The 25,767-nt window shown below is 43.7% G+C and overlaps 2 protein-coding genes across 3 annotated transcripts in view; both read left to right on the forward strand.

The window, feature by feature from the left end:
* Positions 1–3,362: 3,362 nt before the first annotated feature.
* Positions 3,363–25,767, forward strand: part of AMMECR1L (AMMECR1 like) — a 36,047-nt gene continuing 13,642 nt past the window's right edge. The window contains exons 1-3 of the mRNA XM_084846733.1: positions 3,363–3,757; positions 5,445–5,554; positions 8,186–8,630. Of these exons, the coding sequence (XP_084702859.1) occupies positions 8,224–8,630 (407 nt within the window). The 5' untranslated portion in view covers positions 3,363–3,757; positions 5,445–5,554; positions 8,186–8,223. The remainder of the gene's footprint in view (positions 3,758–5,444; positions 5,555–8,185; positions 8,631–25,767) is intronic.
* LOC146351173 (uncharacterized) lies at positions 14,958–17,089 on the forward strand. 2 transcript variants are annotated; one of them, XM_084846736.1, is made up of 4 exons: positions 14,958–15,320; positions 15,627–15,689; positions 15,880–15,988; positions 16,195–16,254. In XM_084846736.1, exons 1-3 carry the CDS (start codon positions 15,056–15,058, stop codon positions 15,954–15,956), a joined length of 405 nt encoding a protein of 134 aa, XP_084702862.1. In that variant the 5' UTR covers positions 14,958–15,055; the 3' UTR covers positions 15,957–15,988; positions 16,195–16,254. The 2 variants fall into 2 exon arrangements, with proteins under 2 accessions (XP_084702862.1, XP_084702861.1); XM_084846735.1 differs by having other exon boundaries at positions 15,880–17,089.

Below are 25,767 nucleotides of genomic sequence, written 5' to 3' on the forward strand. Positions count from 1 at the left end.
ATTATTAATTGTCTTGGTTCACACAACACGCTAACCCACACTCAGTGGTTGAGTGTGGGTTGTTGTTGAACCATGGATTATTTGTTGAACTGTGGGTTAGAGTGTTGTCTGAACCCAAGACATTTTCCACACAGTGGTTTGTTAACCATGCAGTGTGGCTTATTTTTCTCGAACAAGCCACCTTGAGCACCCATAGTTTGTTGTTGGGTTGCTCAGGGTGGTTAACAAGCCACCCTGCAGAAAATGTCTGGGTTCAGACAACACGCAAACCCACATTCAACAAACAACCTATGGTTCAACAACCCATACTCAACCACTGAGTGTGGGTTAGCATGTTGTGTGAACAGCCCCATTATGTTCTAATCAGTATATATTTTTGTTCTTTTTCTTTTTGACAGAAAGCCAGGATTCAAACCAAGCCCTATTGAATTTTCTTCTTGTGCAGCTCCTATTCATTTCAGTTGGGATTGCATAGGATAACATCCCAATAAACTGCCCTTAGCAGTTAAGTAGGGTTCTTTTGGACAGTTAAGGATGAATGTATAGCAAGAACTGTTATATTTTTGTGTCAGCATACTTTATTTGGAAGGAGGTGCTACTGAAATGGCTGTGATCCAATCTCATGTAGGCACCCATGGGCAGCTACTTTCTGGATTTTGCCCTCCAAATGTAGCTCCTCATGCTGCATGGAGACTGACATTCAAGAACAGTTGGGTAGAGGGGCAAGTACACAGAAGCCCCAAAACACACACAGACTTTGACTGTTTCCAGTTCATGTGTTGACTGTGGTGTATGGATACCAGACAGGTATTAATAATACCACAACAGACTTGACAAAATACAGTCTGCTTATATTTTAGGTTTAGGGAATACGATCACATCAGCATCTTTTGCCACCATAGCCACAGCACAAAACAATAGAAATAATGTTACAAGATACATCAGACTTCTTAAAAATGGGGAAATGTAAGCACCAAATCATCCTGTGCCACACCACTCCAGTACCCTACCAGCATGGTTGTATTTAGTGAAGTTTCTTCTTCACCAGTTTATGGCATGGCAAGGGCAAAGGCTGGCGTTATTCTGTGCCACTTCGGGCTTTCCCCAGAAAAGAGAAGCGGGGTATAAATGTTGAAATGAAATGAAAAAAACTGCATTGGTGTAGAGCATAGCTTCTGTGGCCCAGTTGTGTGTTGGCATACAGTCACTATTGAACTCAGCCATGGACTTGTTCCTCTGCAAACATTTTACAGCTTGCAGAGGAATACAAGCTTGAGTTGCACTGTGAAAGAGATAGTACCATCATGAGATAACGTAATCCCCTAGTCACTTTTTTCCAAGGCAGCCCATTAGCTTTGAGGGACTATACTGCAGAGACTTTTAGCCTGTTCTAGGGTTCTATATGGTGAACAAGCTTCCTTGAATGTCCTCTTGTCCACCATTATCAATCTTCTCCTTGCAATGTGTAGTTAGAGGAGAACATAAAGTAGTCTGTTATACTTCCAGTTCATATCGGTCAACACTGAAGTGCAATAGGCCTGGGTATGTACGATTAATATTGGAGCATGCCCCAGAATCCTCTGTAATTAACAGATTCTGTGGTATATAGACAGGTTCCTTAATATACTTTGATGTAGTAAATATACCCTAAATTAAAAATTTGAAACTTGCTGAGTTGGATGTATTTTGCGCTCACTTCTCTGAGCTAATTTCCATCTCAGGCTTGAATTTTGAGTATCAAAAGCCCCCTTTAAAAATATCAAAAAATCCCCTGCAGCATTAAGATCCAGATCAGAACCTAATCCTACTTGAAGGTAAGTTGTACTGATTTTAAGGAATGTCTTCCAAATGACTGCAGTTCTGTGCGCCTAGAAGCAAGTCCTTGTGGGGCTCGGTGGGATTTTCATAGATAAACGTGACTGGGCTGCCAGCATACTTAGGCAGCAATCCTATATTAACCTACCTAGAGTAAGTCTCATTGAACTCAATGGGACTTACTTCTAAGTAGATGCATACGGGATTGCACATTTACTTGGGATTCACTTCCAAGTAAACATGCAGTTTATTGCACTTTTAGGACCACAGCTTTAGAGTAAATTAGCACAGATATTCCAGAGGTGTTACTGTGTTGTCTGGTGCAACAAACGTGCACCTACCCCTCCCATAAAATTATTGTAGTATACTCTTTCATGGCCTGTTTGTTTACAATAAAACAATAAACCTATTAGTTTTTAAGGTGCCAAAAAACTTCTGTGTACAGCTCTTGCCACCTGCAGTTCAACCTGCCAATACAGTCACATGCATTGGATTGGTATGTCAAAGAAGAACTCCAGTTGTAGGCACACTCGGGAATACGCCCCCTTGAGCTCAGTTGAATGAGTAAAAATGTTAAGGATTCCATGGCACCTTCATGAAAATGGCAGAGCCTGGGCAGCAACTCTAACAGCTGAGAAAGGTATCTTGTTTCAAAACAACAAAGACCCTTTCAAACAAACTGCCTGATAAAGGCAGTGATGCTTAAGGGAGAGATTTGAAATTGGTCCGTAATCCATTTGGACCTGTAGCTATAAACGCCACTTTGGATCCTTCAGAAGAAAGTACGTGAGTGTCTAACAGCGAATACAACAAAGAGTATTGTGGCACCTTGCTAATAAATTTAATCCAGCATACGTTTGTGGACACTGATGCCACTGGCCATTATCGAACCCAATTCACCCAGTTCTACGGGGATCAATTAAGGGCTGGCGAGAGAGTCTACCATGCTATGTTAAGCAGATCTGGGAAAAAGAGACGGACAGCTGGATTGGGCACCTTGGCTTCCTTACCGAGTGTGCGTTTGAAGTGGTCTAGTTTTCATGTTGAAAAGTGCTGCCTTGCTAATATGCCGTGTTCTGTGACTGCAAAGAAAGAGTTGATATATTGCACAAGACCCTGTTTGAGTTTCTACACCAGAATAACAGATCTCGTGGTAGGGTGGCCAGGTGAAAAAAGGGACAGGGCTCCTGCACCTTTAACAGTCGTGCAGAAGAGGAAATTTCAGCAGGCGCAGCTTGCATGACAAACTACACCTGCTGAAATCCCCCCTCTACAAAATGGTACAGGAGCCCCGTCCTCTCCATCCCGTGGCTGTCAGTTCCCGCCGGTCACCTGTAGAGAAACCTCCAAAGGAAATCCGAACCCTCATAAAGAATCTCCGCAGTTGGGGGGGGGGGCGCCTCTATTTTCATTCGTTCTACACGCTCCAGGCGAGTCTCACGTGAACGTCTCCAACGAATCACGGGGCGCTGGGCGGAAGTTCCTCCGTCCCCACGATCTATGGTTTTTTGTGGGGGCAGATTGTCCCTTCTCCGTCTATGGTCTTCGCGGGGCCGATGGGAGGTCGGCGTGCACATTCCTCCCCCATTACCTCACACTCGGAGAAGGGACCGCCGGGATCGTGGAGGACCTGTACTCTTCTGCCTTGCTTCAGCTCTCTGTTTAGCCGGCGGCGAGCCCTCGGTTGCTCGTCCGGCTTCGCTGTGCCTGTTCCTTCCCACACCCTGCCTTCCCCTCCCTCCCCCTCCCCTGCCCCGCTGGGTCCCCTTCCTCGGCTCTGGCCCGCCCTGGCCCATGGCTCCATGAAGCGCGGGGCAATAGAGGCGGCGGCGGCGGGGAGGCAAGAGCAGGAGCGGCGGCGGCGGCGCTGGTGGCGGCGACGGTGGTTGGGCTGAAAAGGTGACCGGGGTAGGGAGCCGTCTCCGCACCAGGAAAAGAGAAGGTGGGGATTCTCATGTCCTCTCTGGGCGGCCCCGTCCTTGGGGTGTGTGTGTGTATGTGTGGTGGTGGGAGCCAAATCTCCCCCCACGACTCGCCTCAGATTTCCCTCACCCCCCACCCCAGGCGCCTAGCCTGTGCCCCACTGCTGGTGCTTCAGCCCTCCTGTACACATGCTGTCGCCCCTTGTCTCTAGGACGCCTGGCTTGCTTCCTCCTCTCCCCACCCCCCACTTTCATCCCCTTCCTGCCAGGCCATCAAGTCCTGCCAGGCAACCTCCCCTCATGTTTGTTTGGTTTTGTTGGTTCCCTCATGCTCTTGTGGCCAGCTCTTCAACCCATTTATTCACCAACTTGCCGGCGTGGTGCAGTGGGTACAGTTCTGGGCTTGGATCAAGAGTCCAGTTCAAATTTTTGTTCAGCCAGTGGAGCTCACTGGGTGGCCTTGGACAAACCTAACTTCCTTTGCAGATGGTTTTTTGTGAGGATAAATGTGATCACGTAACAACAACAAAAACCCCACTCTGTGCTGGAAAAACGCGATGAATTAAGGACAATTTTTTCCTCTTCTCACATTCACTATTGTTGCAGACACTTCCCTCACTCTTCTCTGTCCATATATGCGGTGCAATCCTAAACATATTTAGTCCCACTTCATGTGCTCCCTAGTACATGTTTAGAATTGCAGCTAAGAAGAGCCATGCTGGATCAGACCAAGGGTCCATCTAGTCCAGCATTCTGTTCACACAGTGGCCAACCAGCTGCCCGAGGGAAACCCACAAGCAGGACATGAGTGCAACAGCTCCCTCCTACCCATGTTCCCCAGTAACTGGTGTACATAGGCATACTGCCTCTGATGCAGCTACAGGCTGTAGTCCTAAATTTGCTTCCTGTGCAATGCTATGGATTTTATTTTGAAATAAGTCCTGCTGTGCTCAAGGGGGCTTGCTTCTAGATAAGCATGCATATGATTGTACTCTTGATTAAGAACTAAATCTGACAGAACTCATTGGGAGTTAAACTTTGGAGTAAATATGCTTAGGATTCTCTGGAACTGTACTTCTCCAAGATGTTTCTCTGCCGACCTTGCTCCTTTTCCCCAGACTTCTCATATATGTACTTCTGCAATTTACCAAATTGTCTGCCCACTGTTAATACTTCGATCTACGTAACTATCCTTCTAATCAGATTGTTTTCGTATGCCGCAAGACTTGTATATGTCTTAAGTTAAGTCCAGGCACCTTCTCTCTCACTTGTTCTGGGATATTCCTGACAGCTTCTACTGAATACAACACTTCTTCCTGTATCAGCTGTTCCATTTTGCTTCTGCTACTTTTTTCCACAATGTGCACCCTCTCTGTGTCATATTCTAATTTTATGTCTTGACACTGGGGTAGAGTAGAGTTGTTTTAAAATGGTTAAGCATCAGTATGTTTTCTCTGAATGCATCTTGTAATAGGAGAATGAATCATGGTCAAGGGCAGGATATGAGAAAGGTGAGCATAGTGGGAAAAAAGAAGCCCACATTTGTCTTGTGTCTCACCCACAGGTTGTGTTGTCTAGTGTACATCTTTGAGTCTTATTTTGTAGTCCCACTGGCACTGTGCTCACTAGCACTGGCTTCTTATGTCTAGTGTTCAGCTTTGCCTAGCTATGATTCTATAGCAAATTATTCCTGAATATTTTTTTCAGATTTGGGAACAGGAATGGGCCATGAGAAGAGAAAATTCATTCCAGATATAAAATAGCTTCCCCTTCCACCTGCCCACTTCACCCTTGGCAATTCAAGGTTTCTGCTTTCAGTAAGTATTATCTCAAGCTTAATATATAGAAGTGTATTTCTCTGTGTGCTTAAAAAAAAAAAAGTGAACCAGGCATGAGAACAGTGATCCTGACAATACTGGAAGCTATTTTTGCCCCACAATCTGGTGAAGTGGGGATGTCTTTGCCCAGCGATGCAACTTCTGATGTTACCGCATTCCTCTCTTCTTCTCCCAAGGCCCATCTTAGTTATTATAAATACCACCTCAGTCAAATGCTGTGCTCAGAGATATTAGATGTCCCATTTTTTCTGCCTTTGTTTCAGTATTGGGCTGTTAGAGCCCCATGTTGAGATGAAATAGACTGTACAACGCAATAATCAGCAAAGCAGTAACTTTCTTTTATATAAGACTGCAAACAGCTACTGCCTGTAAAATGTAACATTTATCATCTGCTGAGATGACTGCAGTTAGGTGAGGTTAGGGTGCCTGGTTAATCCTTAAATAAAAAGGAACAGAAAAAGTGATTAATTGTTTAAATATTTCTGTTTCACAAAATTTTTGTCTGAAATATATGAACACACCAGCCTATTTTACAGGTTACCTATTTTCAATTTCAGACCCTTTGTACTTAAGCAAATAATATTCTCATACAATCTTCTGCACACATTACATACACTTGGGGCCTACTTCTGAGTAAACATGCATAAAAATGTGTTGAATGCAAAAGGTAGTTCCAGCTAATAGGCTAACTCAGCCATTGATGTAGGCACAGATCCAGTCATACACTCTTCCCTTGAACTTTCATAAACATTGTATAATCTCTTCATCACTAACACTTGTATATGGTTTTCTGCACATGCAAGGTAATTGGCTTCAAAATTCCCTTTTTACAAACAAGTGTGTGAAATCTGCAGCTAACAGATAATCTTTTTCTGTTTGGCTTATAATTTGAATTACGTTAATGACATGTCAGAAAGAGAATTGCATCTTGAGCCTTAGATGTTGAACTATTTCTCATTTATGTGTTGTCATTTAGGATTCCTTGAGCAAACTCTTTGTTGTGTCCTTGTACCCCAGTTGCATTGGGCAAATTACCTAACTTCTGGGAAGGATGGAGATGCTAGACAGAGCAAATTGACCTCCAGGAGACCCCACAGGGTAGCCATTAGGAAGGGAAACACCCTCTTGGTCCTGTCAGGTTAATAAACAACAGGTAGAGGGGGAGAGGTAAATAGTAAGCTGCCTTCTTAGTCCAAAGTTTTTGTGGGAGAGGAAGCTTTCTCCCAGTTTTCTTGCTCCATTATGCTCCTGTTTCCTGCTGTTGAATTGATTTTTTGGGGCCTAGGGCAGGTTTGGGCTACCTGTGGCCTACCAGATGTTGTTGGATTCCAACCCCAGTCAGCCCCAGTCAGTATACCCAATGGTCAGGGATAATGAGAACTGGAATACAATGATATTTGGAGGGCTGCAGGATGCCCACCCCTTGTCTAGGGCCTATGTTGTACTAGCGCAGCTGATCAGACTTTCCTAAAAGTAAGGTCTAAACAAGGGACGGATAGAAAGAATATCCTGTAACTGGAAGGTCAGTTCAGCTGGAAGACACTGGAGTACGTGCAGCCTTTATTTTGTTAAAACAGCACATCTGTTACATTTAATTGGTTGGATTCAGAGTTGCGTGGAGCAGAACTCTGAACTGAATGGTCCTGTAGGCAGAAGGGGATGGAGGTGATTTTTGCTGATTTCCCACTCACCTGCTGCCCTCTATACAAAAAAAAAAAAGTGCTCTGGTGGGGTGGGGGCCCTCTAGAACAGTGTGTGACGTGGTAGGGGCTGCAGGGGGAAGGAGGAATAAGTGAAAATTGCCACCTATTTCCCCTAGAGGGGAAATTCTTCTGGATTCCAGTTCCATCCATCAATGTAAGGAGCCCTTCTGTTTGTGGAGGATGAGCTCTGGCTCCAACTGACTATTTTCAGTGTCTGGAAGACCTCAAACATTATCTGTGTCTTAGACCTTTGGGGGTATGCTAGTATTTTGAAGGCGAATTGAATCTTTAGTTTGAAAGTAAACTAAGATTACACACACAGGGTGAGCACTTTATAGCATCACACCTGTTCAACCCATTGTATGTGTAATGACATTGCTGAGTGCATGTAGACTAGGGCATCTGGAAAACCTATAATACAGTCAAACATATACAAAGCTTTCTTTCAGTTTCTCTCCTGAAGATAGTAGAAAGATGCAAAGATCCGTTTTTGGATTTGTCTGGCTGTGGCAATATTCTCCTGCCTTATTTCCAAAGATAGAGCAGGTTGTGGACTAGACTATGGCCACTGCCACACGAGGTGGTAATACACACAGATTTGGTCTGCAGGTTGCAATTAGCCCTTCAATCAGATGTTGCTCTTGCCAACTCCATAGTGAAATAACTTTTCATTAATAAAGTCTACATGACCTATGTAAAAACTGTAATGTCTTTTATAAGTGTGCACATCAGTCTGCTTTCAATTTAGTTGTTGGCCAGTCTTGTGCTATCACATGTGAGCTTTCTTAGGGAACTCATAGGTTTTATTGTGAGAGATGCAGTTTTCTTACTGTGGAAAAAGTACATCCTTATAATTTGTTTTTCTTTTAGTATAATGCTGTGTGTTGCATGTTATGTGTTTTGCCAGGGTTCTACAGTGCTCCAGACAGCAAGTGCTGAATCAGGATGGGAAAAAGACGCTGTGTTCCTCCACTTGAGCCCAAGTTGGCAGCAGGCTGTTGTGGGGTAAAGAAACCCAAATTGTCTGGAAGTGGAACACACAGTCACGGGAATCAAGCCACAACCGTGCCAGTCTCTAGTTCAGGTCCTCTTCAGAACCACCAGCATGCAGATGGGGGCAATGGAAGGGAGAACGTATCAGATTTGACTTTATGCCCTGGAAACTCTCCAATTACTCGAATGAATCCCACTTCAGGAGCATTGAGCCCACTCGCCCGGCCTAATGGAACTGCCAACAGCACCAAAAACCTAGTGGTGACAGCGGAGATGTGCTGCTACTGCTTTGATGTACTCTACTGTCATCTTTATGGTTTCCCTCAGCCACGACTTCCTCGATTTACCAATGACCCCTAGTGAGTAATTCCATGGGCATGGGAGGGAAACTGAAAATCTACCCAAAGTTCTTATGTTGTAGGGTAAGAGGGATAAGGTAAGGGTTATTTGGAATACGGGTAAACTGCTAAGAAGGAATCTACAATATTGTTTTGATGTTTGTAGGATGGCATAAAATTTGAAATGAAACTGTCTGCTAAAAATGGAGCAAGCATACATAGGTTGACCTATATGAGGTAGAACTTTTAAAAATGGGCAAGTCCATCTTATAGGGAGCATGTTCAAACATTGGATCTTTCGGGGCCTGTACTGATGTAATGCTCCCAATAACCTAATCATGGTTAAGGGACTGGGAGCAGATCGGAGGAGAGAATGCTCCCTCCCCTCTCTGGTGCGAATTCCCTAGCCTAGGCAAGCCTTAAGCATGGTTAACACTTAAGTTAGCACCAATTTCAACCATGGTGAATGCCATTTTTTCTGGAAAGGCAGGATATAAATTTAATTTAAAAATTGTTAGTGCTACTCAGATTTCAGTGTTAATCAGAGATTTGAGATCAGGGAGGTTTGTTCCAGCCCCCAAAAGAACAGCCTGATGCAGAAGAGTAGCGTCTTATATCCCAAGTCTAATATGTTGGATCTGTATTATGCATTCTTTACTGTGACTACAATTTTAGTATCTTTGTAATTAGAATGTTCATATTTGCAGAACATCTGTAACTGCTTCCATCATAACATGATGTACTCTTCACCTTTGTAAAAAGTTAAACTTAGTGTACAGGTTAAAATAGATTGAGGAACTGGGAACCAGGAAAATGGTTTTTAGAAGAGGTTTGAAGTAAAGCGGTATGCTGGTGGATTGGATGAGGAGGTGGCCTTGATAGGTCTGTGTGTAGGTTATACAGTGTGTGAAAAACTGATGCTTATTAAATGGTAAACACAAGATAGTTCTTCAAGGATGTTATGGACAAGCTTAGTATTTCCACCTAAAAGTTCTGTTTCTTCTTATGCTGTGCCTTGATCATGAGGGGTATAAATGTTGTGGGAAGGTTTTTCACTGTTCTCCAGAAGAAAGAAGCACATGTATGGCTACGCTTCAAGGGCCAAGAGAGAAGCACATTTAAAAAAAAATACCCTTGCAAGGATGGCAATCAATATATCCTCAGCACTTTTCATTTTAATTGTGCTTTTCAGATATTAAGATTCACCTTTAATGCAGATTTCATGCTGGACATTGTTGAGCCATGATATGATTCCAGTTCTAGGGTTGCTAAATACTCTTTACCCACTGCAGACTACTTTAAAAAAAAATGTCCATGCTTTCATCAACATAGGACTTCACAGGCCAGTCATCAGTGCCTTTGTATGACCACAGTTAGTTCTTGACTTATGGCCCTCAGTCTTATAAACTGTCCCAGGAAAAATGCTAAGATGATTTCAAGAGTTCCAAAACCCCCTCCATATTATAATCTGGACTCTAATTCAGTTTTTAAGATGGGGAAATTGCAATGATTGATCCCTTCTCATGTGCTGTGTTACATGCAGACAGAAGGCCTGGTTCAGATTTTCATATCTTGGCTTAAAAAGTTGAGATATACATGAGCCTTTTGCCCATGCACATAGTCCCTTCTGTTCCTTCACGGCATGCAAAGTGGAAACTTCAATTAACCAAAGTTTTCCTATTTCATCCAAATGGTGGACTATATGGTTACTAGGTTTGGAACAAGTTAGGATCTTAAACCAACGTCAGACTTGTTTAAGATCTTGGCTTATTCTAAAACCTAATAACATATTTTCTCAGTTTGGATGAAACAGGAAATTATAGTTCATTGGAGGCTTCCATGTTGTATTTAGGGATGTCGTGGAGGCAAGTGACAGCACACTGGCAAAAGGCTTGTTTTTATTTTAGTTTATTAAGCCAAAGATATAATCATCTGAATGCAGCCAGAGAGCAGGATGCATGACTAAGGTGACCTCGCCAGCTGATAAGGAATTTGCATATCGGCTTCTACACATCAAAACCCAATACTCTAGCTGTGACATTGTATTATACTACATCAGTAGGCATATCAGGATTAGTGCATTTTACTTATGCTCTCTGTAGAACAAATAATTTGAATGAACTAGCTGGAAAAATCCTAGATGTTTGGGGCCCTAAAGTTTGGGGTTGAAAAATGTTAACTTCTTACCTCTTCCCTATTCAAGAGTGGAATCAAAAGTTTGCTGTGAACTTATAAGATTTTTTTTTTAGCCCTGTTGTAGTAGTATGTGGAAGTTTGTGGGGGAGGGAATGGAAAAGGTGTCTGTGAGTTAGAGAAGGATAAACTAAGTTTTTTCCAATCTAGGTTAGTTTCTTTTTACATGTTAGCAGGATGATAAATCTGTGTTCTTGAGCCATCCCTCCATCTTGGTTTCCCTAATTTGCCATCCCTTCTCTTCCAGAAATTTGTGCTGGTAGAATTAGCGCAGGAACTGAAAGTGGATGTGGCCTTGTTATCTTTTATATTTACTCTTTTTGTGCGTACAGCCTAGCTGTGTGTATTCGCACCCCTATTGGGGATGAAACAAAACTTTGGAATTGCGTGTCAAATAGCAACACATGACCACAAATGGGCATCATGAGCAAGTGGCATCTTAAAGAGCAAGGGTAGTATCCTATTGTGCCTGCACCCTTGCAGGAGCTGTAGGGCATTTGCGTTTCTAAAATTAAGCCAAAACAAGTGGAATTGCTCGCTTCCAGAACAGGGCAGGTCAGCAGAGCTTGAAAAAGGGAACTCCACTGACCTGTCCCAATCCGGAAACTAGCGTTTCCACTCACTTCCAGGGTTATTTTTAGAAGCATGAAAGCCCTGTTGTGCAAACGGTTGTTCCCGTGAGTAGAGCGAGCATCAACGGGACCAGTAGAGTGGCCCCATTGGATACTGCTCCAGGAGTCGCCACAAGGTGGATTATCTTACTTTTTACCCGCTAATATGAGCTCATTACCTATCACATTTTGGAGCAGTTAACTGAAGATATATGCAAGAGGGTTACTAAAAATTTCACATACCCTTTCTTCAAAACTTTCCAGTACCTACTGGTCTGAGAACAACATACTCAGAATTACTATGACCATCAATCCATGACCCCTGTGGAGCTTCTTATGAAGTGGATTAGGCCAGCATATCTTGCCCCTGACTTCTAGACAGCTGATAAATAGGACCTCACCTGATCTCATTCATCCAGAAGTGGTATGCAGCAGCAGTGCTCTATGTTAACTCTGTTGTTTTTCCTAGAACTTCTTATGTGTATAACAAATAAAGATACTGATTGCTCCCTGGGCAGAATTTGAACATGGCAGTCAATTTCTCACCACTGCTGTTGGACCCAGGACCTGGAGCTCATGGAAGTGCTTGCAGAAATTGAGATGCTGCTGTGTGTATAGTTTTCTATTGTAGAGGGCAAAGAGGCCTTAAAGCAGAAGGGATAAACACTGAGCAGCATGATATGGAAGTTGCTAGCCTCTGTTTGTGTGTGCAGCTGGCTCAGAATCACTCTGTGTTCAACTTATTGTTGAAGCATTGAGAAGGAAGCATAGAGTCACCTACTCAAGGAGTCCAGGCTCTCCCTCTAGTCTAGCAGAAGAAAGAGCAAGATTTATTTATTTATATATTTATTTTATTTCTATTCTGCCCAATAGCCAAAGCTCTCTGGGCAGTTCACAATAATTAACAATTATGTGGAGCTATGACAATACTGCATAGTTAATTGCTCAGGTGCTTGCCTGGGGAACATTTCCAGTTGCCACAGATGTGGCATATCAAGGTTGGGAAAAGGTAAGCATATATTAAGGGAATTTAATTTTCAGTGTAGTGTATAATTTCCAGTGTAGTATCAAATGATTACTGGTAATTATGCTGCAGACATCCTTTAGGCAGATTATCCAAACTACTGAGTGACTTCTTATGAGGCAGGGATAATTAGATTGCACTAAAGTGGAAATATAAATAATAATTCAAATCAACTTTTAAAAGGTCTAATTAAAATTTTCATCTTTTGTAAATCATACATTTCCTGAACAAGTTAGCATATCAGTTGACTGCTGTAATAACTGATTTTGTAACTAAATAGAGACTTAGAGAATAATTCTATGATCCCTAGGAGGGCACCACAGGGGCTATAGGATATTGTGGATTTCCTTCCCCCAAGGCAATAAACACAGCTATGACCTCGGGAGGGCATCATCTGAGTGGGGATTTCCTACATCCCAACCCTCCTTGGCAACAGCCAATTTAGAAGAAGGTCAGGAAGGGAGAAGAGGGGGCAGGACGATGGGACAGGAGAGAGAGACATGAATCCGCTGGATACATAAGCCTCTTCATTCCCTTCCCTGCCCACCTAAAAGTAAGTTAGCTAGATGGGTTCAGAGGCTTGCCTAGCTATGAATAACAAATCTGGAGAAATGAAAGGCTGTAAAAGCTTCCATCCTCCTGCTACCCTGCTTGATTCTTGCCAGCAGGGCATTGGATAGACATAGGGCTCAGAGGTCAGAGCCCTCCATCTATCTATCACCTGGTAATATAATCCAAAGCCATTAATCATGCAGCCTATGAACCTTTTGCTCTATGGAATTATAGCCTTTTGAGGCTAAGGAGGGCAATTGCTGATGTAAGGAATTTCTGTTTGGCTCTTGTACGTACACACGCAGGTACTCGAAGACACTGACTGGGTTTGGATGATCAGTGGAGTGAAAGAAGCTACTACGGCTGCTTTTCCCCACCCCGCACGTGCCCACCATTTCGCCAATTATCCTCGTCACAGCACAGGTTGCTGTATCGTCCAAACTCAGTGAGGGTGACTTCCAAACCATCTGTAACCCCTACAACAAGCCATGGGTCACAGGGTGGTTTGGAGCCACCCCCACCTTACAACTGGGTTCAGATGACACGGCAACCCGCATTATGATGAGGGTAATTAGGGAACTGGTGGGATGCAAGTGACACAGGGTGGGGAAAAGAAGCCACCATGGCCTCTTCTCTCCACTGATCATTCGAACCCAACCTAAGTGTCTAGAACTTTACAGGGCAGAACATTTTTTTTAATGAGATAAATAATATGCCTGTCTTAACTCACAGATTCATAACTTGAGAGATGAGCACGTTACAGAGCTTCAGTAATTAGGGGACATAGAATAGGAGTGCAAGATTACCCAGGTGGGATTGGCAGATGATCCTAGTGAGAGACTACATAATGTCTCCAAGTTTCTAATTCTTCTGATGGCTTGGCAGTCTCTTGGTCCAGAAGAGGTCTACAATATTAAATACATTACCACTTGTGTCATATCTATAATGCTTGGCCTTAGTAGTCTGATATTTTCCCTATAATTTGTTCTTTACATAAAAAGCAGACTTTGATTCAATTTAATTTCATTTATTACATTTCTATAACGCTCAATAGCCAAAACTGTCTAGGTGGTTTGTAGGGTTTTGTTTAATAAAGGGTCATGGATTCAATTTGAAATTGTAAGTGTAGGATTTGACAGGTTTGTCTGAATTAAATTTAGATTCTGTGGTAATACTAGAAGTAACAGTAGTATAATAACTTTATTAGGACCAACTGAAATAATAAAAGTAGTGAGCAAGCTTTCAAGTTCATCAGAGTTCTTTTTGAGTCTGGATATTAAGCAAAACAGAAAAGGGGAGATGTTGGTAGTTGTGATGAGAGCTCCTGTCTATGGTTGAACAGTTAAAATGGAATGGAGGAGACTTTGGCTGCACTCCTCAACACACTTACTGGGGAGTAAATCCCATTAAATATAGTGGGATGTACTTCTGAGTAAACATGTTTATGATTGCTCTGCACATTGGGTTAAACTTTGCCTTGTGCAAAAAGATCTGTTTGTACCAAGGTAACCTAGGGTGCTTTTGAAAATATAAAAATCATTAGCAGTATTCCTTGCTGCAACCTGATAACTTTCTGCAGTAGGCATAATCTAACCTCATTAAGCATGAAATACTGTATTCTAGATAAGCTGGCTGGGGAGTTTTAGGATTCGGCGGAAGTCCCCTAAACCAGCTGGTTTTGACTTCTGCCAGTGAAAATGCAGTACTGTAACATTAAAGATATGCTGGTATATCTGTTGTCTTGGTGGAATTTTGCCAGTGGAGGGACCAAAATGGGGTGGTGACAGGAGGTGTGCCAAATACCAAACTCTCCCAAAACCTGCTTCTGGCACCTAATTAGGTGTAATGTTACATCATCAAAAAGAGGTGGCATAAGTCATAGCTGTCCCATTAAACTCAATAGAGAGAAAGAAAGAAAGAAAGAAAGAAAGAAAAAATACTCTACTGTGATGTAGTCTGAATCTGATGTACGATTCAGACAAACTCTGCACCTAATCACGGCACTCACTCACCTATATATAAATCTCAAAGAGGGTTGCTATAACTCAAATAATAGGGCATGCAACATGGAGCTCTATCTCTCTGGCCTCAACTGTGCTTCAATGTGTGCACAACAAGAGGGAACTTTGGTTATAGGAATTACAGAGAGAGGGCTCTTAGCACAAGAAGGGGAGCAGTTTGCACAAACAGCCTGGCCACAGAACACACAAAAGAGCACATTGCTAACACTTGTTGTCTTAGAACAACCACAGGTACTTTTCCTCAAGACAAACGCCCAACAGCAACTGCACTCCTACAACTGGGGAAGCAAGGACAAAGCACCTCACACTGGTAAGCAAGGGAAGGGGGGAGTTTATGCTTCAAAGTACAACTGCTGCAAATGTCTCCCCCTCCCTTGCAAACTATGAAAACTGTCTCTTGACTAAACTGTATTGGTGAAAGGATCCTTCCTTCCTCAACAACTACAAGCAGTTTCTCCCACACAGGAGGCAAGAGGTTAACCATGTACTGTGCAGAAAGGGGTGGAGCCCTGGTGGCCATGAAACCCCTACATGCAAGTAATCTGTTAGCGAGGGCCGGGCACACTTAACTATTGCTGCTGCTAGTCACACACTTATGATCCCTTTTGCCTTACAGGATCACAGCCTGGTCACATGGAGCAGAACAAACGCTGTTCACAGAGAATCGCTAAAGGGAGAGGTAGGTATTGTCTCACTGTTCACACCTTCTGCCCCAACAGGGGGAGGGCGGCTGAGACAAGGGTGAGCTTCTAGATGGCAGCACTCTCATTCAGTCCCTTCCTCACAAACACCTACTGTGCATATAGGAGCAGAGACTCTGCATTGCAGCTGCTGACCTTTCCTCATTACTCTCCTTTTATGTCTTTTAGATTTCCACAGGCAGTGCTCTACCAGGTGCAGAGGACAGGATGTTTTCTACTCCCAATGCTATGCAGACCTCAAGTGAAGCCTAAAGCAAGACCAGTAGCTGAGAGCAGTGTAATTCCAGCTATTCCTCTGTGTGGTTGCCAGCCAGTGGGCTCCTGTGTCTTTGCAAGCTGCTTGCCAGACAGTTGTGTAACAGGTGAAGCAATGCCCACCATGGGGATGGAACAAGGGCATTAACACCTACTACTCTAGTGTCATGCAGCTTTCACAGTCGCAGGATGTTTGGCAAATACTGTCAATATGTGCTTTTCTTTCAGGACTCACTCCAGCCGCCTTAGGAAAGGCAGGATATACATTGAAATAATAAATACATATCTGATGATGTTTAATAAAAGTTTTCATTTTGGTGCAGCTGTTTCTTTGTCAGTGGGGATGGCAGATAGGGATCCTCTACCCCACCTTGGTTCTCACTGGCTTCAGGATGAGACTCAGACTAGGAGGGGAGCCCAGGGATTTTCCTGCCGTTAGGGCTCAGTGTCTGCAGTGACTCCATCCTCTGGCCATTTGAGCTCCAACAAGGGTAAGGGAGTGGCGTCCTCAGAGCTCACAGGTGGACTGGTCACTGCTGCCATGAATGACAGTCAGTTGGCATTGGGATGGAGGAGGCAAAACAGGTTATGAGGTCTGGGACAATAAGGAGCTGGCCAGCCAATTATGCTTGCCCATTCAGCACTCCCCCTGATTGGCTGGCACAGCACTTACTCAGGTGTGCCTGTCTGGTGTGTTCTGTCTTCTGGGAGGCCACATCCCAGGCTTGAACCTGGGACCTCTTGCATGTGAGACCTTTTTGCTATTCCACAAGGCTAAGGCTCCTTATATAACCTATGTGTTCCTGGTGCAAATGACTGGATTTGTGTGTGGGTGTTCTGATGACAAATGGCTCATGATGTATTAGTTTCATGGCTAAGTGGATAGGGGGCTGTTCCGTGGAGTGTGCAGTATTGGGTTCTACTACTTCCTCACTCTTGCCTCTGATATAACTTTGGCAGGTCAGGCATGTAGAAAGTCAATTAGGCCTTGTTTCTACTGTGGCAGATGCAGGCCATGGGTCTGTTTAAACGGAGAGCAGATCCAGTCCAACGCTTGGTTAAATCAACATAGCTTTATGTATCTGAAAGCAAATAACAATAAATTTCCCTTCTCTTGCTTTAGAAATAATCCCTTGTTGTTCCTTGATTTGGGTTGCTGTGTGCACACATTGTCTTAGCTGAAATAAGATGACAACATACTGCAGCTGCTTGTTACTCTTGTGACTTTCATATAGCGGGTCTCCTGCTCCTGCCTGACCCTCAAAGCTGTTCTGTCCTGCAATGATCAGGCAGGTTTCTAGTCCAGCCTATCAGCTGTGATGATGGTCAAACTCTCTTCAGAGAGAGAGAGAGAACACACCTCTTCCCTCTTTTTGTTTCCTCCCTCTTCCGTTTTCTTTCCTTGCTTTCTTTTTCTTTTCCTTTTCTCCCTTCCTCAGCCACCATTTTAACTGCCCTTCTCTCAACCTTCCAGCGCCCTCAAATAACTGTTGCTGTGACTCTCCCTCCTCCTAACATTCCATTTCCCTGACCACTGTTACCTAGTACCAATAACCTCAACTTATCCTGTGCCACACTACCATTCCTCATGATGGGGCTAGAACTTGCACCTTCTGTTTCCTGACCCATTGCCCTGTCGGTTGAGCCAGTGGTGGTTGCCCTTGTGAGGATGCAGTTGTGGCTTTGTCTGTTACCTGACCTAGTTCCTCCCTTGCCCTGCCTTGCAAAAGGCTCCTTTTCCCCATTACTAAGCCTTGAGGGCCTATGTGTTCTTTGCAGGCAGTCTCCCAAGGTAACTATTTGGGTTCTGTATTATATGGTCTGTCCTCCTTTCCCTTTGTGTAGCGCAGTCAAAAGGGGGATGTTTAGCAGTGTGAGGGTGTTACGAGAGGACTCAAACTACTGTGTGCAGGGATTTCTAGAGGCTCACAGTTGCTGGGTTCTTGCTGCCTGTGCCACAGTGGTTTATTGGGGGGTGGAGGGGAGAGTGTGCTGTGGTGCCTGAGTTAAATCCAGTGTTAATTCTACTTAGAATAAACCCATTGAACTGAATGGGACTTAAGTTAGTCATGATTAAAGTCCATTCATTTAAATGGGTCTACTCTAAATAGGACTAATGTTGGATTTAACCCTCTGGCAGATTTGTGTGGTAGAGTAAGGTGGCTGGGGGTGCTTCCCTGTCGCTGTGTGCAGAGTGGCTCCTTCTCTTCTCGGTTACCAGATAGGGTGGAGGATTGTTTACATTGCACTCTGATTGGGAGCTGGCTGTGTTGTCATCTGTGCTGGAGTCTGGCAGGAAATATTGTTCACATTTGTATGTGTTCTTGTCAGAGATGTGAAGGCCTGGGATTTTTTTTTTTTCTCCCCGAGGACCGTTTTTGGGTTTTTTTCTGAAAAATGGAACAGCTTTGGATTACGAAATATTTTCCTTTAGAATTTAAGACAAAAGTATTTATATATTGTTACCCAGCCTTTACTCTCCCCAAATGATTTCTAAAAACTATGCAATAACACTTTTATAGAAAGACTAGAGATGTAAAATGTCTGGAAATAATGAAGCCATGGGGAAAATGTTTTTTTTTAATCTTCTCTATAAGATTCCAAGCATATTTCTTTCATTCCTGACTGAAGTTATTGATCTAAAATATATTTCACTGATAGATATTTATGCTCAGTTTTCCAACATGAGAGTCACCATTGTTCATTCTTGACAGTAAATGTGCACTCTTGACAGTTTGGATTTTGTTCTGTAGAGTCCTGTGTTTCTGATGCTGTAGCAGTCATTTTATGTAGTTCTAATCTATTCAGACAATGATTACAAATTTACTAACTGAGGGTGCAGTCCTATTGGTTGCGCCTGGGTATTCATAAGCCCCTGACCTTGGAGGCTTATGAGTATCCTATGCAGAAAGGGAGGTGCCTCATGCCTCCTGCACTGCATTTTAGCTAGACGGGTGATTTTGCCTGTCTAGCGGAGGCTTCAAGGAGGGGGAGGGAAGGAGGCTGGGGTGGGAAAAGGCATAAGCCCGCTGCCCCAGTCTCTTCCCCTCCCTGCCCACAGGAATGCCTCCCTTCCCCAGTCTCTATGCTCCGTTTACTGAGCACAGAAAGGCAGTTAGCAAGGTTCTCTCCATGCCAGCTATGAGGGGGAGGGGGCAGGGAGCGCGATTTTCTTGGTCTGAGCTCAGAGCCCTGACTTCGAGCACGGAGCCAGGAAATCAAAAAATCCCAGAGTTTACTTTTTAGAGTTTTAAAATATAGTGATAATTTTATGAGCAAACTAAGTTATACATAAAATAACTTTAGGAACAGAAAGGCTGCTTTATGTTCCTAAATCAACTCTACCCAAGCTGGTACCCTCTGGATGCTTTGGACTACAGTGCCCAACATTCCTGACTATTGGCCATGTTTCCTGAGGTTGATGGGAGCTGAAGTCCAAAATATCCAGAGGATACCAGGTTGGGGAAAGCTGTCTTAAAGCAACAGAGCAACTCTAGATCTGTAAAGAGTGCTAAAAAATAAGTATTGCCTATTTTTCCATTTTCCCCAACATTTCCGTTTTTTTCCACACACACACACACACACACACACACACACAAATAGGATTTATTTGTTTTTTCCCCATGGCCTCAAAATTTCCGGAAATTTTACATCTCTAGTTCTAGTGCTTTTTGTTTTCTCAACTTTTGTGCCCTCAAATTTTGTGATAGCTTATAGCATTCATGTTGTTAATAGAAAGATGCAGTAAAAGCTAAGCCTATAACAAAAGCATTATCCTATATCCTAATAGCAAACTCATTTTCTAGGTGTGTATCTTTATGTAGCTAAAACAGCACCATTCATATACAAGACAGCTTAGGTGAGCTCCAAGATTTGCAGAAGTACAAAAGAAAAATTCAGGAGGGGAAAATCCCTAAGGGAGGAGACCCAATGGGGTGGTGTAGAAAACTAGTGGTGAAAGGGAATATAGAATGGAGTATCCTGAAAGAAGGGGCCGCGGTGGCTTAGTGGTTAAGATGCTGAACTGCAGACTGGAAGGTCGGCAGGTCAGCAGTTCGAGACCCGAGTGCTGCGTGATGGAGTGAGCTCCCGTCTTCAGTCCCAGCTTCTGCCAACCTAGCAGTTCGAAAGCAAGAAATTGCAAGTAGATAAATAGGTACTGCCTCGGTGGGAAAGGTAACAGCGTTCCGTGCACCTCGGTGTTCAGTCATCCCGGCCACATGACCACGGAAGCGTCTTCGGACAGCGCTGGCTGTTCGGCTTAGAAACGGGGATGAGCACCGCACCCTAGAGTCGGACACGACTGGTTGGGGACACCTTTACCTTTATCCTGAAAGAAGGCATGGCTGCCTGGTGCCCTGAGTAGGAGCACTCCCCACCGCAATCGTTTGCTGCAAGTCTCACCTGTTGAAATTCAAAGCTGTATCTATAATGAGGCTGGGTGTTGTTCACCTAGAAACAGTTTAAGTTCTGGGAATCTGCTCTCTAAAACTGAGTTCCATTAATCTTGTTATATATAGGATACTGACAAACTTGCATCAGTGTGAGAAGTCTGCCAATATGGCAGGACTATAGAATTGCCCAGCCTATGCGCAAACCATCTTCTCCATTCCATCTTAAAGCTATTAAACTATACTCAGGACTTTTTGCATCATGCTCACCAAAATCCCCCCCCCCCTTTTATTGTTTGCTTAGCATGAAGCCTGAAGAACAGTTCTAATGAACTCAAAGCTTGCTTGCCATTTCAGTTGGTCCTAATAAAAGGATTACACTACTGTTGGGTTTTGATTCTTTCTAATTGGACAACACAGCTATCTGTGTTTTATGCCTACATTGTAAACTAGGTTTTGTTTTTTTTAATTAATCCATATTTTTAACTGTTCTGAACCTTACTGTTTTTTTTAGGCATACTGTTGTTCCTTTCAATATGGCCAAGTTCAGCTATCAAGCTGATGGAGCCTTTTCAAGATCTCTTCACTGATTTCAAAAGTCAGCTCTAATCTTTAGATCTATTATACTGAGAGTTTCTCAAATTCCGTAGCAGCCCAATGCCTAACAATCCTAGCAATAGAGAACATTTGGCTTGCAGTGCAGCACAAACAGAGGACTGTGATGTAGAACAGTCCTTGAGTTAACGTAGGGAGCCAGAGGCCTGTGGAGCCATCCCCTTCAGTTGTTTCTATTTTTTTGTTTTGTTTCTGATTTCACTTTTCTCCTCTTCTGTTTTCTCTTTGTAGGGATAGTTAAAGTGAGATTGTAAGGATATGGGCTCGAGAAAGTTGTGTTATATTTTGTAAGGATGTTGACCAGCCTGCATGCTGAGGCTTCATTTTATATTAATGTAAGAAAAAGAACAATAGGTTAACAAAACAGGGCATCAGTGGAATTGTTTAAATATTAAATTACTGCATCATTGGTAAGAAGGATTAAGAACTGAGCGCTATAAAAATCTAAAACATGAATTAGTCCCTAATTGGGATAAACTGTTTCCATATACTAAACTTGCAAACCCTATCTTAGTTCCATATTGTTTATAGAGCTGTCACCCAGATTTGAAAATATTCTTTTTGTCCCTGGTAAATGCTGCAGAGACTAAAGGCAAGACTCCTGTAAAGGCAAGATATTTGGACTACATTAGATCAGAGTTCCTGATACCTGGAATGTGGGATTCCACAGAAGCTGTTTATCTTCTGCTTTAGAAACTGCTTGCTATGTCTTGTGATGGGATCACATAAATACAGTTACCAATACCTATATTTTCTGGCTTATGCATATAAAGGTAGTCTGTGGGGTAGTACCATTTGCCTGAGTTTAACTCGAAAAAAAAGCTTACAATACAGAGGTGACTGGAAACATAAAAACATGAAAAATTATCAGCAGATGCATAGTAGGCTTGACAAAGGTAATTTGCTGTTTGGGTAGAAAGAGAATGTCGAGAAGGTTTTATTCAGATAAAAGTGATGGCAGTTTGGAGTTATCTTCTAGTTAGTTTTTCATGCTTGAATTAAGTTAGTAGCAGAAGATTAACACTTCTACATACCTTTAAAAAGTTACTGAAAATAGGAACAGGTTTAATAAGTTATCAACTATACAACTAGGTGGATAACAAGCAGCTTTCAGATTTAAAGCTGGAGTGTATGTTACAACTAGTTTATTCCATTAATGACACTCCTATGAAATCATGAGATATGAGTGAGACTCCAGGGTACTGAAGAGCTACAAAGCCAGCATCAGTTCTCCATACTGGAGGCAATAATTATAGATTAGTTTGCCTTTTTACCTAATGGCTTAGTATAATAGACCATAAAACAATTTGTAAACACCCAATCAAAAAATGAGTGAGTGCTGATAATTAGGATTAAAAACAAATTCCATAAGAATTACTTTCTTTCACAAGCTTGAATGGGTAAGAGGAATAAGGTAGAGTGGGTATGTTCACATGACATGCTAACCCATGGTAGGTGACAAGCTACGTATTGTGGGTTGTTTTGAGAACAATCCACGGTGTGTAGTTGGTGTGCCTGGCAGACAATCAAGCACACCACCCACAGTGCATAGCTTGTTCCCCCCACCCTTCCCCCTCAGTCCTCCAACCAGCTCTGCCTGGCGTCCCAGGAGAGTTGGCAGCAGAACTCATCTTGGCTGCCACCAAGCTCCTGCTCCAGTCGCGGTCACAGCCCTTTTTTTCCCCAGTGCCCTATTCCCCTTGCCAGTGCCAGCCCCTCCAAAGTGCCCAAACAGCACCTCAGAGGGGCTGCTGCCAGGCCTCCCAGCCCCTGCAAAGCCCCCTGTCCCCATTCTGACCATGATCCGGATTGTGATTGGAGCCCTTTTTTTTAGTTGGGTGATTTTGGTACTTTTGGCAGGTGGGGAAAGTGCTCAAGATCCCCTAGCTAGCTGAGTGCCCCCCTGTTGTATCCCCAACAGTGAGGGTGCCCCCCTTCTATTCCACCCCACTCCAAGTCAGCAGGACCCTGTTTTCATTGAATAACCAAAATTAAATAAAGAGGCCTTTTGCACACATAAACCAGGGCTAGGAAAATGCGAAAAAACTTTTCCCTGCCCCATCCTTTGTGCATAAATAGAAATATAATTTTAAAAAGAGGGAGCTCCAACTGCAGTCAGGATCACAGTCAGATCAGGGACAGGGGGCTTGGTGGGAGCTGGGGGAAAGCCAGTGGCAGCCCCTCAGAAGTGCCATTTGGGCACTTTGGAGGAGCTGGCAAGGGAAAAGGGGCGCTGGCGGCGGCTTGGCTGCAATCATGAAAAGCGACCATGGCCATGCTCAGGAAGAGTGGCTCACTGCCCTTTACCCACGATGGGTTGGCATGCCCAGGTTCAGACAAAATGCCAGCCTACTGGGAAAAACAACCCCTACTGCAGACCGTGTAGACCATGGGTTATCAGACTGCAGACTGTGGGTTACCAGTGTGGGTTGTTTGGGAAAAACAGCACACCCTGATAAAACCGGTCCGGCTTTGGACAACACGCTAACCCACTGTTGTTTCTTTCAGACAACAACCCATCATGGGTTGGTGTGTCATGCAAACAATCTGTGTCATAAGATCTAGATTTAGGGCCAAATTAGACATAATCACACGATTAGCCTGGCATAGTTGTGTTGTTGTTTTTTACTAGATAGCAACTGCGGAGGGAGAGGCGATAATCTGGGTTGGGACCACAGTGTGGATTGAGGGGAGCTTTAATCCTTTGCCCCCATTGCAGTTCCAATCCAGAGGTGCCAATAGGAGCTTTTCTGCTGGGATAAATAGCAGCTGTTGGAGGGGGGGATGACCTGAAATCAGGACCACAGTGGAAGCAAAAAATTGATCTCCCTCCTCCCCATGCTGTAGACCCAATCTGCATCACCCTTCTCCTAACAGAGCAGCTGTTTAGTAAAGAAAATCATAGAAGGGCCACTCATACAGTCAGGGCCAGAAATACTGGAACAAGGATAACTGTTCTGGCAGTTGGCCTTTGTACACCACCACATTGAAGTTGAAAGGAAACACACCCAGATGGGAGCAAAGTCAGGACTTTCAGCTGTAATTCAAGGGGTTTGGCAAAAGTGGGGCACTAACCATTCAGGAAGTACAGCCAGTGGCATACACACACACCCATTGTTGGTAGCTCATAAGTAATGGAACGAATGGCTGACAAGCAGCTGCATGGCCAGGTGTGGCCTGTTTCCTGGGTCCCCCATGACCAATCAAGCAGATAAAAGGCCTGGAGGTGGTTCTGAGTGTTACATTTGCATTTGGTAGCTGTTCACTGGAACCCCCAACATGAGGCCATCAGTTAGGCTGAGGAAACAAAATAAACCCATCGGAGAGATCGCAAAAACAGTGGGAGTGGCCAACACAATAGTTTGGAACATCCTGAAAAAGAAGGAATTAACTGGCAAGCTCAGCAACAGCAAAAGGCCTGGAAGACCACGGAAGACAACTAAAGTGGATGACCGCAGAATTCTGCTCAGTGTGAAGAGGAACCCTTTCACAACATCAAGCCAGGTCAAGAACACTCTTGCGGAGGTAGGCATGTCATTGTCAACATCTACAGTCAAGAGACGGCTTTATGAATGTAAATACAGAGGCTTCACAACAAGCTGCAAACCACTGGTAACGCTCAAGAACAGACAGGCCAGATTAGCCTTTGCCGGCAAACACCTAAAAAAGCCTGCCCAGTTCTGGAATAAGATTCTTTGGACTGATGAAACCAAGATTAACTTGTACCAGAAGGATGGGAAGAGAAAAGTATGGAGAAGGAAAGGAACAGCTCATGATCCAAAGCATACCACATCATCTGTCAAACATGGTGGAGGCAGTGTTATGGCATGGGCATGTATGGCTGCCAATGGAACCGGGTCAGTGGTGTTTATTGATGACCTGACTGCTGATAAAAGCAGCAGGATGAATTCTGAAGTGTATAGGGCTATACTTTCTGCTCAGATTCAGCTGAATGCTGCCAAACTGATAGGACGCCGCTTCATATTACAGATGGATAATGACCCCAAACATACAGCAAAAGCTACCCAAGAGTTTCTCAAGGCAAAGAAGTGGGATGTTCTTCAATGGCCAAGTCAGTCACCTGATCTCAGCCCAATAGAGCATGCTTTTCACTTACTGATGACAAGACTGAAGGCAGAAAGACCCACAAGCAAGCAGCAGCTGAAGGCAGCTGCAGTAAAGGCCTGGCAGAGCATCTCGAGGAAGGAAACTCAGCATTTGGTCATGTGCATGGGTTCCAGACTTCAGGCAGCATTGACTGCAAAGGATTTTCAACCAGGTATTAAAGGCGATCCTTAAGTTTGAAATGATGTTGGTTTGTTCCATTACTTATGAGCCACCAACGATGGGTGTGTGTATGCCACTGGCTGTACTTCCTGAATGGTTAGTGCCCCACTTTTGCCAAACCCCTTGAATTACAGCTGAAAGTCCTGACTTCGCTCCCATCTGGGTGTGTTTCCTTTCAGCTTCAATGTGGTGGCGTACAGAGGCCAACCGCCAAAACAGTTATCCTTGTTCCAATATTTCTGACCCTGACTGTAAGTTGTGCCATATCTATTTTGGTCCTTACATAAGGCTTCTGACAGTTCTGCATGACGTTCTTATAAGTGAGCTGGAGAAATGGAGATAAAATTAGTGTGCATGTAAAGTATTAGTTCAATTATTCTTTTGTTTCATGGTAGACCACTGTTCTGATTTGCTTGTTTTTTGTGGCCCACACCATATCCTAACTGTTTAGCCTCCGTACAAGAAGCCACTTGAAATCTTGCCCATGTTGCTTTACAAGTTCTACTCA

Source organism: Heloderma suspectum, chromosome 3 (genome assembly GCF_057233095.1).
Source record: "Heloderma suspectum isolate Gila_16-S chromosome 3, 16-S_ref, whole genome shotgun sequence".
NCBI classification, from domain to species: domain Eukaryota; kingdom Metazoa; phylum Chordata; class Lepidosauria; order Squamata; family Helodermatidae; genus Heloderma; species Heloderma suspectum.